Genomic DNA, 19695 nt, shown 5'->3' with positions numbered 1-19695 from the left:
ACAAGTAAGCCTGCAGTCCGAGAGTGAACTGCTTTATTGAGCTGATATGGTGCTGTGTGGTGTTCATTCATGGTACATGATATGGTAATGGATGGTACATATACACTGCACTTATACACTTAACACTGAATTACTGCATCCATGTAATGTGGTGTGTAGGTAATCAGCATGCAGGCACTGTAAAGTTGTTACTGAAGCTAAGATTGCTTTGATGGCAGCTTTCAGCTCATCTTTATGTGTCCATTTCTGCTCCATGTGAGGTCTCCCAATTTCTTAAATCAGCTATTCTTGACAATCCTTTCAACAGCTTTGAAAGAATTCTCACCTTTTCCTACTCTACGGTTCCTTTCAGTCAAATTTCACGTTACATGTAATAAATATATAAGAAAAAACTATACTGTCAAAAGTATTTGCTCATTTGACCATTCATCCAGAAACACATTTATCAGGTCAGACAAGAAGGACTAGCTCACGGTCCTTGCTCTAATTCATCCTAAAGGTGTTCTGTTGAGTTGAGGTCAGGTTTTCATGATATATATATTTCTCACTAATATTATTTTAGATGCACTATCATGAAGTGTCAGCTTTGTTCTGAGATTACAAACAGTAAAACTATGTTCAAGTATAAAGATGTGCCTGGATCATTTCTTGTTTTGCAGGTTGAAGCTATTCAAACTATTGCAGAGGAGACACGAGCTGAAGGAAATGTCAGCAGTCACATTTATTTTACATACTTCACGGCAGGCTGTAGCCTTCTGGTTTTAATGGTTATAGTATTTCTCAGTATTCTAGCTGAGGTAAGTCACAGACCTCTTATGGTACCATTAGCAAGTGAATGGAGATTTTTAATGCAATGTTTTTATTCATTGTGAACATAAGAAACAAAACCAAGTTGAACCTTTTTTTTTATTGTTTGTTTCTTTTCAATAGGTGGCATATATCCTTCAGGACTGGTGGTTGGTATACTGGTGAGAACTCAACACACTTTTAGTACTGTGTAACACTGTGCAAGTCTTGAGATACACCTCATTTCTTTATAATTTGCTTCTAAGGAGCTAAAACGTTTTTAGATATATTGTAATGTAAAGGCCCTACAAAGAGATTTGATAAAACAGCAAGCGCTTTGGGGACAGTGGGAAGGCAAAAAAATAATAAATCTATTTTTTCCTTCTGTTCTGCATTTCTATGTATGTTTTCAATAACTCACTACACGTGTGTCCCATTTTGCAAGCAAAGTATAAAGAAATTAGTGGTAGATCAGGACTTTAGTCCAGTTCTACAGAGCCAGTAGCTTACTTTTCTATTCATTTAATTACAGAACATTTTATTAGACTGTTTAAGTGATGTTCTTATGTTTCACACTTTGTTTAATTGTCTTCTCACCTGACAGGGCAAGAGATGATTTTACAAACGGCACAAACAGCAGAGTCACTGCTGTTAGCCTTAAAAGTGGAATGAATGTTACTAGTTCATACCAAGAGTTTAATCTCTCTTTTTACCTCAGCATTTATTCAGGTAAGCCTTTCAGTCCTGTAGTTCTTACTGAAATCTTCACATACTATTGTTGACTACCATGTGTTTAGTGTCCATTATGTTATATTACTTGGTAGAATATCCTGCTGTAAATCAAATACCAAACTATTTTTTTAATATAGTCCTGCTGTGTTTACTTTTAGGTTTGACAGCAGCAGCTGTGGTCTTTGGTTTTGCCAGGAGTTTGGTGATATTTCATGGGCTGGTGAGATCAGCTCAGACTCTTCACAACAGCATGTTTAGTGCTGTGCTCCACACTCCTGTTAGCTTCTTTGATGTCAACCCCATAGGTGAGGCCTACACAGGATTTATTTTTATTTTTAAGAGGAAACAGTCACATATTTATCTGCCTAGTGTTTGTTAATAATGGATTGCATTTATATAGCGCTTTTCTAGAGCCTCCGAGCGCTTACAATTCTACTATTCATTCACTCTCACATTCACACACTGGTGGAGGCAAGCTACAGTTGTAGCCACAGCTGCCCTGGGGCAGACTGACAGAAGCGAGGCTGCCATATCGCGCCATCAGCCCCTCTGGCCATCACCAGGTGAAGTGTCTTACCCAAGCACACAACGACCAAGACAAACAGAGCTTCGGATCGAACCGGCAACCTTCCGGTTACAAGATGAGCTTCCCAACCCCCTGAACCATGGTCCATTGTTTAAAGGTGTAAAATGTAAGACTCTTGTAGGAGCCAGGAGTTTTAATCCGCCTGGAGCATCACATCATGGTGGAACTTGGGAACGGATAATTCGTATGATCAGAAGAATTCTGAGATCCGTTCTTCAGCAACAACAGTTGGACGACGATGGATTAAATACGGTTCTATGTGAAATTGAAGCAATTTTAAATGACAGACCCATCACAAAGCTTTCTGATGATCCAAAAGACCTAGAGCCACTTACACCAAATCACATCCTCCTGATGAAAGGAAAACCATCTTTACCACCCGGACTATTTGACCCTCAGGATATGTATCTGAAGAGAAGATGGAAACAGGCTCAGTACATCTCAGATCTTTTTTGGAAACGATGGATACGCGAATACCTGCCTTTGTTACAGGAGAGACAAAAATGGAACCAAAAGAAGAAGAATCTAAAACCTGGAGATATAGTCATTATAATGGATTCTTCTGCACCGCGTGGTTCCTGGCCACTTGGAAGAGTTCTGGAAGCCATTCGTGACAAAAAAGGACTTGTGCGATCTGCACGTTTAAAAACAAAGACTAATATTCTGGAAAGACCTGTAACTAAACTTTGCTTGTTACATGAGACTGTAATCTAAAAGTGTGTTACTTATGTTTATTTATGTGAATGTATAGGTCTAAAGTAGACTGTATTAGTGGCTCCTTATTTTCTTTGTGATTAGAATTGCCATGTCTGATAGCCATTTCAATTAGGGGCCGGGGTGTAGGAGCCATTCTTGGGTTAATACCTTATGTGGTCACTAGAGGTCACCTTTTTCTGTTTTGATTATGTAATGTAAAGGTATTTAAGGTAGACGCACGTAATCGGCGTCAGGTGTGTCATTGAGAAGGCAAACAGTTTGTGATCGTTGCGCTGTTATGCTAAGGCGATACAGAATAAAGACCAAAAAGGACAAGATACATACTGCTGGATTTATTGGACTGTGAACTTAATTCATGCATACCAGTGACATCGCGTCACCCCCGTTAACGACCACCTCAGTGGCTTCAAGCGTAGGCTTAGCCTCTACAACTCTAATTCAAAAATAAATCAAAACTGTCACCAATTGGGGCAGTGTTTCACTGGAAAATTCGTAGGTATCAATCCCCAATGTTTAAAAGACAAACCGCAGAATTAAATCTTGCTAACTATCCAATAACACCGGAGACACTGAAAGCTTTTAAGGCTGGTATTAACATGTTAGCCTGCTTACTTTAGTTGAGATCTCTGTATAGATTGCATAAACATCTAGGACATAACTTTAAAGCTGTTATTTTCTCACATTCTGCTCACAGATTTGGTTTAATTTCATTTTTAATTTCATTTTTAAACCATTTTCAATAAGCAATCACACACATTAGCCAGAAACTCCTAAAGTCTGAACTGCAGGCCTCACATCCACTTATAACACAGAATATTTTCAAGTTGACATTCTGCCCTTTAACAACATAGTCCTGTTAATTAAAACTGTGTCTGCATTGTAGGAAGAATACTCAACAGGTTTTCCAAAGATGTCAGCCAAATGGACTCCGTGCTACCTATCACCTTTGTGGACTTCTATCAAGTAAAGACTACCATAAATTATATACATATGTAGACAAAAATACTGTGCCACCTACACCATGTTACATTTACAGGAGCTGCTTGTCCACAGAAACCCATGCTATGAACCTTCAAGCATACATGCTCAATCATCCATGTAAGGAAATCCCAAAAAATTGATTCTGTTCATCTTGACATAGCATTTTGTGGGAGAAACGTTTCATCACTCATCCAAGTGACTTCTTCAGTCTGGACTGACTGCAGGTTTCCCCAAGTTTATGAGGATTACACATCCTGGATAGGGAGGAACGCTGGTTTGAGCGTGGAGTCAAGGAGGCCATTTACGTGAAAAGGGAAAGACCATCTCTGAATCGAGGAGGGGGCCTAAGGGTACATCTTTCACCAACTTACAATGCTGTGATTGCAGCCATACCCCAACTCTCTGTGAATTTTACCCATGCCCTTGATCAATGGGCTTTGATCAGTAATTGTTGATCAATGGTCATGGCAATTTGCATATTAACAATCAAGGAACTGACCCCACAGGCCATTGTTCATTCATTGGGCTGGTTTCAGTCATTGTACAAATGTGCTGTTTATAAGGTTGGGGAGGTATCTCTGGCTCTCTTCCACAGCATGTCTTTTATCCTGTTTTCCTTCTCCCACCCCAACCGGTCACGGGAGATGGCCCCGCCCCTCCCTGAGCCTGGTTCTGCCGGAGGTTTCTCCCACTGAAAACACTACGTCCAGATGAACATAATCACGTTTTTGGGACTTCCAGCATAGAGTTTTTGTATGCTTTTTGAGCACTGGTAGTTTTTTAAACGCGCTATGTGCCTCAGCAGAGTGACCCCACTCTGTAACTCTGCAACTTCATGCTGTGGTTGCTAAATGGCTCCACTTAAAGCTGAATGTGGAATATCTAGGAGGGAAGAAATTTCATGAACTGACAGTTGCCACTATTACTTAAATGATTAGAAGGTGTAGCACTCATTACTTTGGTCCATGTTTTCTTTATTTTGACTTAACAAGATCTTTCAGTGTTTTCATTATTTTTCATTATATGATGTTTTTTTTAAGTTATTTTTACAGAATGTTGGCGTTATCGCGGTGGCAGCCTCAGTTATTCCTCTCATCCTCATCCCTGTTGTGCCTCTCCTGTTAATCTTTCTGTATTTGAGGAGCTTGTACCTTCGTACCTCACGTGATATCAAACGCCTTGAGTCAACAAGTATGTTGATTTATTATTTATATAATTTGTTTTGGGGGAAAAAATAATCTGAAAGGGCCAGCAAAAGTAGTTCTTGTCTTTTCATTTTGCCCTTTCTACAGCTCGGAGTCCAGTTCTCTCACACCTGTCCTCTTCCCTTAATGGTCTTTCTACAATCAGAGCTTCCAGATCAGAAGAGAAGTTAAAGAAAGACTTTGATGCCCATCAGGACCTTCACTCAGGTTTACTCTTTGAGAATAAACATTTACACTTTCCAGGCTGACTGGAATTTGTAAAGTGACTGATTAATTTTCAGTGTTAAGTCCAAAAATTCTGTGAGACAACTTTACTATGGTGTATTTTTGAAAGACATGCAGCAAAATGGTGAAGACTTGAACCCAGGCCACTGCAGTCAGGGTTTCAATGTATGATGTATCTGCTTAACGAAGCAAAAAGAAGACAAATAAGAAATTGAACGACAAACCAAGTCTATTACTTGCCCTGTAGTAATCCAGATACAAAAAATAAGTCTGCCTTTGCAGTTTTGTACCCCTGAGCTGTAAAATGCTGATGGAGTATTGTTGACTCAAGTTCAAATTTGAGTAATTCAGTCTCAGGTTTTTTTCTGCTCTTTTGTTTCAGAGGCCTGGTTTTTGTTCCTGATGACCTCCCGCTGGTTTGCACTACGCCTCGACAGCATTTGCTCCATATTTATTACCCTCACAGCATTTGGCTTGATATTACTCAGAGATGGTAAAGAATTAACAACGTCCATCCATCCATCCATCTTCATCCGCTTTGTCCGGGGCCGGGTCGCGGGGGCAGCAGCCTAAGCAAAGAGGCCCAGACCTCCCTCTCCCCAGCCACCTCCTCCAGCTTATCCGGGGGAATACCAAGGCGTTCCCAGGCCAGCCGAGAGATATAATCTCTCCAGCGTGTCCTGGGTCTGCCCCGGGGCCTCCTCCCGGTGGGACATGCCTGGAACACCTCACCCAGGAGGCGCCCAGGGGGCATCCTTGTCAGATGCCCGAACCACCTCAGCTGGCTCCTTTCGATGTGGAGCAGCAGCTGCTCTACTCTGAGGGAGAGGCCAGCCACCCTTCGGAGGAAGCTCATTTCTGCTGCTTGTATCCGCGATCTCGTTCTTTCGGTCACTACCCACAGCTCGTGGCCATAGGTGAGGGTAGGGACGTAGATCGACCGGTAAATTGAGAGCTTCGCTTTTACACTCAGCTCCCTCTTCACCACGACGGACCGGTGCAGCGTCTGCATTACTGCAGCTGCAGCCCCAATCCGTCTGTCGATCTCCGGCTCCCTTCTCCCATCACTCGCGAACAAGACCCCGAGATACTTGAACTCCTCCACTTGGGGCAGGAACTCATCCCCGACCCGGAGTGGACACTCCACCCTTTTCCGGCTGAGAACCATGGCCTCAGATTTGGAGGTGCTGATCCTCATTCCCACTGCTTCACACTCGGCTGCGAACCGTTCCAGTGCGAGCTGGAGGCCCCCACCCGATGAAGCCAACAGAACCACATCATCTGCAAAAATCATCTGCAACAGTCCATTCATTTAACTCTCCTTCAATAATCTCAAATACTGATTAATTCTGTTCCTATCTTGATTCAGAGCAATTGTGTGGCATCGCATGATTTTTACCATGGTCTCAGTCCTGTCTTATTTACGGTGTTACGTTACTGGCTTTGCTTTTTTTTTTTTTTTAATTAATTAGTTAATTAAAGCTCCTGATTAGGGTCGGGCTAGGCTTAACAGTGGGTTCACACAAAACCTTGGTTGATTGTGACCCACACCTGTTTTCACACCTTGGCTCGTGTGATTAGGTAGAGGATCAATAGGGGGTCCATGTCCCTCTTGGGGGAACACTCAGATAGGGCTTAAAATCTGGGACTCTCCACCAATTACTCTTAGAACTGAAGAAGCTTCTTGGATGAGAGGTGAAACATCTTCAAGGAAATTTAAAGAAGTCCAGACGCTTTTCTTTCCAAGCTCCTTAGACTCCTGATGATTGGAGACCTTGCAAATGATGCATGTAATTTGAGATCTGTTATCTGCATGCAGTTTTAGTTTCTCTTTTGTGGTTTAAATAAAACAGAGAAAAATGATCCACTGGGTAAAAGGGTTTTTCTTTACTCGTCTTGCTATAAAGCTCAAGTAACATTCAGGATCACTCCCAATATTATGAAGGTAGAACCATCTCAGTGAATATATGTCTTTTGCTTTCATGTCTCTTACTAGTGTCACTTTCTTTGCACAATGATCTTGTACTTTTGCAGTTACAAAACGATTTGACTAAAAATTATGTAAAGATGGCAATGTGTTACTGACTGCAATACCAGAGTCCAAGCTAAAGCTACAAAAGCTAAACTGGCAGCACACTGGCCAATTCAACACTTTGTTAAATAGGTTTAGAAGAACAAACTCACGTGGTCTGTTTTTTTTCCTTCTTAAATTTATTAGGGCTGGTGGCTGGAGAGGTAGGCCTGGTTCTTACCTATGCTGTGACACTGATGGGAAACTTCCAGTGGACAGTGAGACAAAGTGCCGAGGTGGAGAACATGGTAAAAACAGAGTGACATTTAAATTTAAGGCTTTTTTCTTCTGTTATCAGATATTCACATGACATGCTGTTATGACCTGCTGAAGGTAGCTCGTGATTTTTTCAGATGACATCAGTGGAGAGGGTGGTGGAGTACACTGAGCTAAAGAGTGAAGCACCCTTAGAAACTCAGAAGCGTCCTCCCCCTGATTGGCCGAGCCAAGGAATGATAACCTTTGATCGAGTGAACTTCTTTTATAGCAAGGATGGACCACCGGTCCTCAAAGACATCAACGCCACGTTTCAACCCAAAGAGAAGGTGACACATCGGTTTGTGGAGAACAGCTGGTTGGGGTCTGAGTGATGATCAGCTGTTGATGTTTTGTGTCCTGTGGGTCAGGTTGGTATTGTGGGTAGAACAGGAGCGGGGAAAAGCTCTCTGGTCTCGGCTCTGTTTCGCCTGGCAGAGCCCCAGGGAAAGATCTACATCGACGGTATTGTGACCTCTGAGATTGGCCTACATGACCTGCGCCAGAAGATGTCCATCATTCCTCAGGTACAACATCAGATGACACTTCAACTGCCTGAAGAAATACGTAGTTACAATCTCACTGTTACAATAATGCTATCCATTTCTGTTATTCTTCTATTAATTGAAACTGCTATATCATTTATTTTCAGTAAATTAAACTCAAAACAGATTTTCAAAGTCATACGATACTGCGTGTCGTTTCCAAATCCATATCCGGTACATAGAATTAATGACGTAGCAGAGTCTACTGATTTTTCTCCCTGACTTCTCTCCCCTCTGCTCCCCAGGACCCAGTTCTCTTTACTGACAGTGTGAGGAAGAACTTGGACCCTTTCAACCAGCACACTGATGAAGACCTGTGGAAAGCTCTGGAAGAGGCTAGTATTTAATTAGCACACCCAGATTTGTCGTTACTGCCCACAGACCAGCTACAGGTTTCTCCTCTCCATGTTCACTGCAGGTACAGATGAAGTCTGTGGTGGAGGAGCTGCCTGGGAAGCTGGAGACTGTCCTGGCTGAGTCAGGCTCCAACTTCAGCATGGGCCAGAGGCAGCTGCTGTGCCTGGCCAGAGCAGTCCTGAGGAAGAACCGCATCCTCATCATCGATGAAGCCACAGCTAACGTGGACCCGAGGTCCTCCAAACACATTGCCAGCACATATAAAGCATACACAGAAATGTCATTACATATCCGCTAGTTTTCTCAGCACACCTCTCCCATATGTTTCTACTGTGTTTTGGTTGTTGCTGTGATTACAGGACAGACGAGCTGATCCAGAAAACCATACGAGACAAGTTCAAAGAATGCACAGTGATCACTATCGCGCATCGCCTCAACACCATTATAGACAGTGACCGCATACTTGTGAGTCATCTCTTCTGTCTCAGTGCAGTTTAATTTAATTTCAATCAACCATGTTTTATAATCATATTATCTCTCAGGAACACCTTGAGGATCTTTAAATTTTAACTTTAGCTGTCCATTTTCAGTCTGACAGTGTGTTAATCAGTTTTCATAGGGGTGGGAAATGCATTTTGTCAATCAGTACCCATGCCTAATGATCGTGAAAGCGATCATGCACTGGCCAGGTTCCTGTTTGGCTCATCCTTAGCAGGTTGTCAGTTTAAAAAAGGACTGCAGAGGACTGTTACATGTCTGGATAACAGACGAATCAGTCACAGTGAATGGATTTAAAGTTCTGGGCCCATGAAATAACTGATATTGGTAAAGATTACAATCAGGATCGTCCCAATTTATAGATATATTTTCCAAAGTAGTTTTTGAGATGTAGCACCATTTTCAAACTAATTTGAGTTCATTATTATTGCTGTGTAGCGTGTCAGTCTTTATATATTTTTCACATGCTAGCTTTTAAAGGACTGTAAGTTTACCGTTATTGGTGAAGAGGACATTTGTCTATTTTTAAGGTTCTGGAGAGTGGGACCATCCAGGAATTCGACCACCCCTTTACCCTGCTGCAAAACAAAGAAGGTGCTCTCTACAGGATGGTGCAACAGATGGGCCAGGCTGAGTCAGCATCTCTACTGGAGTCAGCTAGACAGGTGAGCTGAAAAAAGTGGATAGGGTGGAGAGAGAACTTTGGACTCTGTTTTTAAGTTAATTCGAATTAAAATAACGTTTTTCCCCTCCAGGCAGCACAGAGGTCCTGAAAGTCTGTGGCCAGTGAAGCGTGACTGTTGTGCCTAAGAACTGGAAGCCTTCTACCACTTTGCTAACTTGTACACTTGGATCCTAGAACAGTAGAACCACCGTGGGTTTAAATTGGACGCCCTTGGTATTTTTAAATAAATGTCTAACTACTAAAAGAAATCACTGCCGTCTCTGATCCATGGCTTACACCTAAATGAAAAAACACAACAATGATCATTACAAATGATAAGGATCATTTATACCACGAACCTTCCAGGGGTTATATTTACCCCTTTTTTTGAAATGCTGAGCTCTACAATTGTGCTACACTTGGTTGCCTTGCAGTGCTTATTGGTTACATATTTTAATAACCACTCTCCTATCCGATGACCCATAGCTAAGAGGATTAGCTGACAACACAAACAGATAGGAAGCTAGAGTTATATAGAAAGATTAATATTTATTGCAGAATTTAAAGGGGTTGGGATATTGAGGGAACAGGGAGCAGGTCAGAAAGGTTGACTGGGCAGGTTGCTGCCTATGCAAACCAGATAAAGCTGAATCTTAAATGTCCAGGAGTCCAGGGCTGAAAACTGGGGCTGGAGCAGACTGTGTGGTGGATCATCCAGAGCTTATGTCTTTTTAGTAGTCTTGACTATAGGATGGGATGATGGTGGGGCTCTACTCCAACTGACTCTTTATTGTGCTTAGTTGACAGTGTTGTCTTCTGCTACTCTATAGTTCAAGGTTCACTATCTTGGTGTCAGGTTTCCATTTAGCAGCAGTAATAATGTAGTAGCCACAATGGCCCTGCTGTGGTGAAAGAGTTTAGGTATACTTACAACAGTCTATGTAAATTCTGGAAGTAAATGCCTAAATTTATATCTAGCTACTGGCTCTAACACGAATTCTCTCCTTTGAAGTAACCAGTGAATTTTCCTCCATTAATGCTGTTCATAATTCTAACAGCAAACCTCTTGTGACTCTTCATTAACTAAGGAGCTGAAGCTAGATGGTAGTTTGTGTAGCATAAAGACTGGAGATGGGTAAATGGACTGGTTCTCATATAGTGCTTTTTTACTTGATTACTCAAAGTACTTTAAACACCATTCACACACACATTCATACAAGCACTTTTTCAAGGATTGAACCGCCTGTCTAGTGATGACATGCTCTAACTCCTGAGCCACCTGCCTGAGTAGGTGTTGTTTCATAATAAACCAAATCCATGAACAAATGATGTGTGAAAATGATCAGTGGTTGCCAATTTGTTTGCCAGGAACATTGATGATTTTTGCAATTTCAGTGTTTCTTTTTCAGCTTTGGAGTCTTCAGTTAGTATAGAGAAGGTACAAAGCAGTTTTAAACCACACAAGTTCAGTTTAACTGGACTCCGTTGTTCTGTTAGATGTATTCCTAATAGAGAGAGCTTCCGTTCTATAGTGTGCTGAGCTTTCCTAAAGTAACTAGCTACATTATCATTGGAATAAAATACATTCCTGTTAACAATTATACATGAAATGAACCCAAATAAGTCATACATGAAAACTCCTATCCATTATTCAGTGAGAAAAACAGATGTAACATATCCATACACAGTGTTTGGTTACCTTGGCACTAGGGATGGGTACCGGTGTCCAAACGGTAGTAACCAGACCGAAAAGCAGCGCACATTTCGGTGCTTTATTTCGGTGCTTTTTTTTCCTGAGCTGTGATACACTTCTAGCCAATCATTTTACGTTTCCGAGGATAGTAGGCGGGGCCAGGTACGTACGTTCAGTTAGAGCAGAGCTACAGATTAAAAATGTCCAAGGCGAAGCGGTCAAAAGTCTGCCTGTACTTCACAGCAAAATATGCAAACTCAGCAGCCTGCAACAAGTGCTTTAAGCTGATACTGTGATACTGTCAAAGGAGGTAACACCAAGAATCCGATGAAACAGCTGGCGACGCATAGCGTTTTTTTTAAAAGCCCAGAAATGCGCCGTATTTGATAGCTTGCTGCGAGACCTCACACCGTGCACGTCGGGTGGGTTGCCAGTTATCGGACCCGGAGCAACATCCCCCAAAAACCCGAAGAATAGAGTCCTGGCCCCTAGCCCTGCCAGTGTAGCAGAAATGATGAGGATGATGATGGCAGCAGCAGCCGTTCTTCTCTGCATGAGTAGCTTCATGTTGTTCGTGTGTAATTTACGTTGAGTAGGCTAACCACGTTATTACATTAATGCATGTAAGGTGAACTAGCAAACATCATCATAGCTACATGCGGCTGTCTTCTTGTTTGATGGCAGATACTCGCTTCACCCTGGCCAAAAAGGCTAAAATGACCAAAGAAAAAGTGGGAAACAGTTAAACATGAGAGGTTTTTGGACAAAGTTTGTGTTTTTTCCATTGTTTAAGCACTGCTTCCAGCCAAGAGTGATGCCTTATATGCCCCATAGCTGCAGAAAAGGCACACATTGTTATCTTTTTACAAAAAACCCCAGCTGAACATGAGAGGTTTTTGGACAAAGTTTGTGTTCTCCATTCTTTAAGCACCGGTTCGAGCACCGTTTAAGCACCGGCACCGTTTCAAAAGTACCGATTTGGCACCGGTATCAGATAAAACCTAAACGATACCCATCCCTACTTGGCACATACCTGCAGTTTCCCAAACCTGATGGTTATTTTTTTCTTTAAAAAATGTTTTTGAACCCTGACTTTGTTTTGGACATTATCTTATCTTTAAGCCTAGATTTGATGTGATTAGATTTATTGCTGTTCATTGGTTGGATGCCCATGCATCCATAGCTATAATGAACGTTGTGCAATTTGGTTATGAACAATGTGATGGTGTAAGAAACAGTTTGCTTGAGTTCTGCAAATACTTGTAATCGTGGCTGTTCATTATTGTTTTTCTAGCAAAGCTTCTGGTGCACAAGTCACTGACTGTGCTGGGGTGAAAAATTCTCTGCATTTCTGTGTATCAACTACAGAACATTTAATTCTTGTTATGTACGCCTGCTAGCTATTTCTGTGGCCAAATATGTGTCTGGTTGCATCTCTGACCACAGCCAGCAGAGATGTCATAATGTAGTATTGATTTAGCTACAACTGTATACATCACTGTTATAAAAGTCTCCTCTGCTAATTGATTTTTTCTTGATTTTTTTTTTTTTTTTTGGGGGGGGGGGGGGGGGGGATATTATTCTTTTGCTTTGCTTGCCTTGTTTTACACTCTTTGTAAATTACTTTAACAGTGTGAGACTTGTGTCTCATTGATTCCTTACCTTAAATATTAAAAGACTGCTGTCTGGAAATGTGTGGCTCCAAATACTCCTGTATAGTGTTTTGAAAATTGAAATTTATGGGGTGGTTTTATATTGCTTCTATCAGTTTGTTTTTGGGTATGTTTTTCTTAACCAGTGCTTTTGTAAACTGTGAACCTAATGTTAGGTTTGAATGACAAAAGTTTGCTGAAGTCATTGTGTCAACCATTTTTTTCACAAAATTCAACTGACCCATTTTATTTATTTATTTTGTTACTGTTAAAAAAATGTGAGGTGTAGAACATAGACTGTCTTTGGCTTTTGAATTAAAGTCAACACTTTTCTGGGCATAACAAAATATCTATTAAAATAATCTGAAAATCATTAATTAAAGGTCACATGCACAGAATGACAAATGGTTTTCAGTAGACATTTGGTAGACAGTACTAAAGGGTCATAAGATTAAAAATCTTGGAACCACAGCTGTTGGAAGATAACATTGACCTCGGTATTCTGTAAATTCCTGACCACTGCTGTAAATCACTATGACTCTTAACTGTAAAGGGCTTGAACTGAGAGCAACACAAACGAACTCGTTTTGCACTGCAGTTTGCATTTAGCTTGGCACTGCTACACTGTCTACTTGAGCTGGCATGCAGAGCTGCTGCTGTCTTTGTAAATACATATTTTCATTAGCGAGATGCTGTCAACTCGTTAGTCACTATAAGATAAGCGGAGCGGTAGAAGTTAATTAGCAGTCTTTAGGGTATTCGGGCTTCCTAAGAAAGTACATCCTTGCTTGTTCTTTTTCTACCTGGTGGGAAATGTTTGTGGACCAGGTAAGGTTGGCCAAGATGTGGACCCTGAGGAACTTAAAGCTTTCTACTCTTTCTACCTCCTTTCCATCAATGTAGAGGGTGGAGTACTCAGATCACTTTGTTCTCCTGAAGTCGATTACCATCTCCTTGGTCTTGGTTGTGTTCAGATGTAGGTTGTTGTTGTCACACAATCTCTTCAGATCCTGAACCTCCTCTCTGTAGGCCCAGTATGCACAGTCAGACCCATCCATTTTTTGTGTTTTGCAGCTAAGATAGTGACAGCAGAAACACTTGAGCCTGGAAATGTCGAAATCAATGTACATTAAATCAACACCTTATAAAACAGATGATGACATTATGAGAAACTGCCCAGCAAATGTTTTGATGGTGAATAACCATCAGGTGTCTGCGTTTTGTTGATATATAGTCACAGTGAAAAATTGTTCTAAAATAAAAGTTGAAACAATGTTGCAGATGTTACACTGTTAAAGGTACTTCTCCAAAATTTCTTAGATGTCCTTGTTAGACTTGATAGCAAGAGCAAATTTGTGTTCAAGGATTCTTTTAAATTATTACTCAATTATAATAAAAAACTAAAAACAAAAGAACACGCTGTACCTCAAACTCACAAGCGCAGGCTTCTGAATCCATTTTTATCCTGAGCTAATTGAATTATTGCTTAACCAGTCCCATGCCTGGTTTACTATGTTGATGCTGAGAACGGGGAACAGATATTTGTAAAAGGCTGACGTGTTAGATTCACTATTCACTATCTGTTTTTCTCACATTATAAAAGCGTCTGGAACATCCGTATGGAAACAACATCTCCGTAGATCAGATCAGTTTTTGACCAGGAAGGTGAAGGCGGGATTTGAACCCTTCAGCTTAAAACTTTCCTTTTTGCTAAAGCATATAGTTAGGGCTGATCAGGTGACCCTGAACCCACCCTTAGTTATGCTGCAATAGGCCTAGGCTGCTGGAGGCTTCCCATGATCCACTGAGTGTATCTTCTTCATCACATCGGTATACCACTTTGCCTTTAATTATTAGTTATTAATCTCTTGCTCTCCTTCACAGTGTGCCTTCTGTTATGTCTCTACTATTGTAGGATCGTTGCCTTAGAATATAAAGTGGCTTGAGGTGACTGTTATACATAAAACTGAACTGAATTCATCAGGATCTGTGCAGCAATGTGACTGAAAATGTCTTTGGATCTTTACTCTACCACTTTCCCTTGTTTGAAGGCTGAGGTATGGTTTAATGCTGACAAAGAGACAAACCGCTGTGCATGCAACAATTCCAGAGAGCAACAACCAGTCATTGAGTTTTGCCAGGAAACTTTCTGTAGTTGTGTTTGAGTAAAGCAAGATGTGTGTTTCCGCTGTCTCCATCTGGGTTACATAAACATGTCTGTATTTTCATTTCCTTTTCATCCTGAAGATATTTTAACCCAAATTAAATATCCAGCCTTTCATGGATATTGAGTCTTCTTTTTCTGGTGTCCAGTCCTGACAGATATTGGAACGCTTGCTCCTGAGGACGTGGACGCAGCAGCCTGAAGCCTGTTTTTCATTCTTTCAATACTTGTGTAGAATAAATACTGTAATGTTACCTCAGTGGAGATAATGCTGATATTCCTGTAGATTCATGCACTGTGGGACTGAATTCCTTACAAACGGATCACCTGGCGTTCCTTTTCTTTGTTTCTACAGCTTATGTGTGCTGTTTATCTGCTGCTATAGTTTTGTAACAGTTTTGAGCCATACAACTTTAGGCTTTACAAATCTAATATTAAAATAATTTAATATAATTTAAGGGAAATGCATCTTTCTTAAACCATAGGTTCCAGTGACAAAAACATTAGCGTCCGCTGTTCACTCACTGCGTGGGAACAAAACTTCTTTTTACAGCGAAAAAAACCCCTAAACACAAGCACCGAGTACGCTGCCACGGAATGGGAAATTCACAGAGAAACTTGCGGATTCTTCCACTGACCGCTGCGGCACACCTGCACCTGCATCAGTAATTAGTTACTGATTACTTTTTTCACTTAACTTGACCAACACTGCATGTGGAACATTTATTCTCCCTAACATTGATCAGGAGGAAGCTGGCATCATCTTTCCAGATTACTGGGTTTTCCACTCATTAGTGTCTCACAGGTGAGCTGCAGCTTAGCCAGTCTGACTGCCTTGCACGTCAGTCCCAATTTCCTTGTTGCTTGTCATTTTTATAAAGGTATGAAAATACACTCAACCCTCATTCATAAGTCAGCATATCTGAGATGTTGGAACACATCCAGGACAAATTTTAGTACACTGAACTGTGATTGGTGAAAGCCTGTGGATTGACTGAATGCCACTGGAGGTCTTTTAAAAAATGATTGTTTTCCCTTTTTTGTGAGCTCATGTAGTCACACAGAAATACGCACACAGGTATCGAGATACACACAAATCTTTTTGCTACAATAACAGCCCCGTACCTTCTGAGCAGCTCCTGCATCCGCAGGAAGACACTGATGTTTGCAGAGAGGTAGCTGTTTGAGATGAAGGTGACATTTGCCCTGGAGGTAGTCAGTAATGACTACTTTTTGAAACTATGCTGATTATGCTTGTATACTTATAGTTAAGGAGGGTGAATGCTAGACTCTTACTTGTAATAGAGTATTATCTTGGTGCATTAAAAATAATTTTACTTTTTAAGAAAGGAATTACGAACACAGAAAATCAGAAAAATCACAAAATTAGAAAAAGTCAGATTTTGATCCACCATGCAACACCAACAGTAAAGCATCTGAATGGCAGCAGTTTCACTATCATTAAGCATTAAATGAATATGAAGTCGTTTATTTGTGCTTGTGTAAAATATTCAAGTAGCAGGTTGCTCTTTATTTAAACTTTACCGTCCTGTGTCCTATGTAACTGTAGGTACTTGAGTGAGTGAGTAATTTCAAACTGAATTTCTGCTATTACTGCAGCTCACACACAGAGACTTCGACACCCTGGCCTTCACTTTGGGGTAGAAAAGTAATTTTCAAAGAAAAATTAGATGTAGGAGAGAAATAGATCTGTTGCCTTTTTTGAATTAAACTGTGAGAAATAAATGTAAATATAAATGAATAAAATCCAGATTATCCTATAATTATAAAACTGAAAGCTTTTTGGTAATTGAAGGATATTTTATTTATCAATTTAATTTTTGGTTTTACTATGGACCCACAATATTTTTTTTTTTGGTTTTTTTGTTTTGTTTTGTTTGTTTGTTTGTTTGTTTGTTTGTTTTGGGTGGTGTAAAATAAATTCAGAGTATTGGAAAAACAGGAACTTTTCTGTCCTTCAGTTGTTTATCTATCACTAAAATACTTTGGTGCAGGATGAATGGCCAGGGGAGAGATCCTTGTTAGTAGAAAAAGATGCAAAACGTATTAATATACAGTTAAAAGTCCATCATTTATGTCCTCCTTTACATTGTCCAAAGCAGTTCAGCAGTCCGGATTGGAGTCGTTGTCGGCCGATTTTGGATCCCGGACCTTACTTTGACAGCTCTGATTCGTTCATGTTGACAACGTAATCCCGCTCTGACTCGGCTTACTTCAAGTTTGACCTTAACGTCTTCCCGTAGTCACGTATACTTTGCACTCTGGGATGCAGAATTTAACTAGCCGTAAATTGAGCAGAAATTCTACACGCAGTCCAGAGCACAGCGCTCCCGCCCCTGACACCCAACCGGCCAATAAGCGGAGTGGACGTTCTCACTTGTTTTGTAGTGACGCATGGTTCGCGGACTTCGTTCGGAAGTTTCTGTGTGTGAAAGCAAAACATCCATGCGTCCGTCTGTTTTCTTCCGGGTCTCGGTTGTGCTGGATCCTGTACCAGTGGTCAGAAGTCGAGAGGCTGTGTAAACCCTGAGGTGTTAGGAAAGCAGACATATTTTAATAATGCTGCACAGGTAGAGCTAGACTGAAAAGATCACATGACTCCCTTACTTTTCAAGTTCCAAACACGACATCCTCTAGTCCTGTAGTAATAATAATATTAATAATAATAATAATAATAAAGTTTCACTTTCCTTTTCAATTTGCACTGATGGTCGTGTAGGTGGAGTTACGTGAAGCGATCTTAAATTACGGTGGCCCCTAGAGACAAAGCACGTACAAACTCCAAAACACTTGCAAACTCCAAAACACTTGCAAAATCCAAAACACTTGCAAACCCCAAAACACTTGCAAAATCCAAAACACTTGCAAACTCCAAAACACTTGCAAAATCCAAAACACTTGCAAACTCCAAAACACTTGCAAACTCCAAAACACTTGCAAAATCCAAAACACTTGAAAACTCCAAAACACTTGCAAAATCCAAAACACTTGCAAACTCCAAAACACTTGCAAACTCCAAAACACTTGCAAAATCCAAAACACTTGCAAACTCCAAAACACTTGCAAAATCCAAAACACTTGCAAACTCCAAAACACTTGCAAACCCCAAAACACAACGGAAGTGCTCCAGGACGCTAGGGGCAGTGTTGAGCTCGATTTGCAAAATAAACGGCAAGTTTGTCTGTATGGGACGGTCTAGTCTCCGTCGCGCTTCCCAGGTTGCCTAGCAACCATGATACTAACCGCTGGAAACGTGTCATACAACTTTGTTTGACAGAAATGAAGGAGAACATATTTTGTTCATTTGTTTGTTTGTTTCTACAAGAGCTTTGTGTGATTTGATAAGTATCTGAGGCTGAGACCACAGGACAGTAAAACATGATTTTTGGGCTTCTGTACTGAATAGTCATTTAAGTTAGTAAATAACAATTAGCTAATGTTGTTCATGAGACTAAAGTCATATCACTTTGGTAATGTAAATATAATATGGCCAATATTATAGTTATTATATTAATCATTATTAGCTATTACAGCAGTGAACATGAACTCTGTGTCAAATACCTTTGACAGTGCATATATAGGTGTATCATATATAAGAGACAAATGTTGTTCCTTCAGTATGTTGGCATTACTAAATTTGGCTCATTGCTTACATATATTTATAAAAAGAAAACATACAAGCTGTGATAACTGTTTCTGATAAAATGAAGAGTAGACTGATATATTGAATATTCCTTTATTGGGTGAGAAAATCAGACCATGTCATAACTGCTTTAAGTCATACAGAATAGATATCAGAGCCTTAAACAGGCTGACTTCTGCTAAATGGGTCAAACTGGGCAGAAAGTATACAAACACATAACATCCTTAAAGAATATGATGTAACACTATAGATCAACTTACCTCAGAATATATAAAGCATATAAACAATTACAGTAATATGATGCAACAAACACAGCAGTACTACTAATCCAAAATACTCAAAGCTTCATAGAACTGAAACAAACATTTATTTTTAGCTCCATTCTGCTGCTGATACATACTTTAGGTTTCTGAATATTAAACTTGTTGCTGCCTTTCATAGTGTGTAACTTGAAGGCCTTCAAAATTATTTGAACATTACCTAATAAGACTGATTCAGGACAGACAATTAGTTATGTTAAACTTTCCTAGCAGTCCTTCACAAACAGGGAACAGTCTGTCTATTCTCTCCATCTGTCAGCTGCTGCTGGCTCTTCCTCCTCCTCTTCCTCACACACTGCTGAGTTTGTCCTGGTGGATCATCAGGGGTGCAAAGCCTCACAGATGATGTGCAGCAGTGGGTCCCTCAGTCTGTCCTCACTCTGGACACTTGCAGTTGTCACACATGGAAATCAAATGTGTGATAAGCTGCAGGATTCAAACACAAGTGTAACTTATAAATGAATGTTCATACTTTTATTCCACAATCAGAGAGAAAGAAAAAGAGAGAGAGTGCAGGACGGACAGACAGGTGACAGTCTCAGGTGTATACACTGCTACAAAACAGCACAAGAGAAGGAGG

At 40.5% G+C, this 19695-nt stretch overlaps 1 protein-coding gene across 1 annotated transcript in view; it reads left to right on the top strand.

Annotated features, from left to right (window-relative positions):
• Nucleotides 1-11342, top strand: part of LOC146681548 (ATP-binding cassette sub-family C member 4-like) — a 30485-nt gene extending 19143 nt beyond the window's left edge. The window contains exons 16-31 of the mRNA XM_085447506.1: nt 660-797; nt 931-968; nt 1391-1515; nt 1677-1823; nt 3705-3784; nt 4843-4993; nt 5095-5214; nt 5615-5725; nt 7451-7551; nt 7657-7848; nt 7930-8085; nt 8349-8438; nt 8522-8694; nt 8820-8925; nt 9489-9623; nt 9714-11342. Coding sequence (XP_085303632.1) covers nt 660-797; nt 931-968; nt 1391-1515; nt 1677-1823; nt 3705-3784; nt 4843-4993; nt 5095-5214; nt 5615-5725; nt 7451-7551; nt 7657-7848; nt 7930-8085; nt 8349-8438; nt 8522-8694; nt 8820-8925; nt 9489-9623; nt 9714-9731 — 1881 coding nt within the window. The 3' untranslated portion in view covers nt 9732-11342. The remainder of the gene's footprint in view (nt 1-659; nt 798-930; nt 969-1390; nt 1516-1676; nt 1824-3704; nt 3785-4842; nt 4994-5094; nt 5215-5614; nt 5726-7450; nt 7552-7656; nt 7849-7929; nt 8086-8348; nt 8439-8521; nt 8695-8819; nt 8926-9488; nt 9624-9713) is intronic.
• The last annotated feature ends 8353 nt before the right edge of the window (nt 11343-19695 follow it).

This window comes from Copadichromis virginalis, linkage group LG23 (assembly GCF_057382275.1).
Source record: "Copadichromis virginalis isolate Kocher_CV1m ecotype Utaka linkage group LG23, C_Virginalis_male_GT1.1, whole genome shotgun sequence".
NCBI classification, from domain to species: domain Eukaryota; kingdom Metazoa; phylum Chordata; class Actinopteri; order Cichliformes; family Cichlidae; genus Copadichromis; species Copadichromis virginalis.
This window is presented reverse-complemented; position numbering and strand designations above follow the sequence as displayed.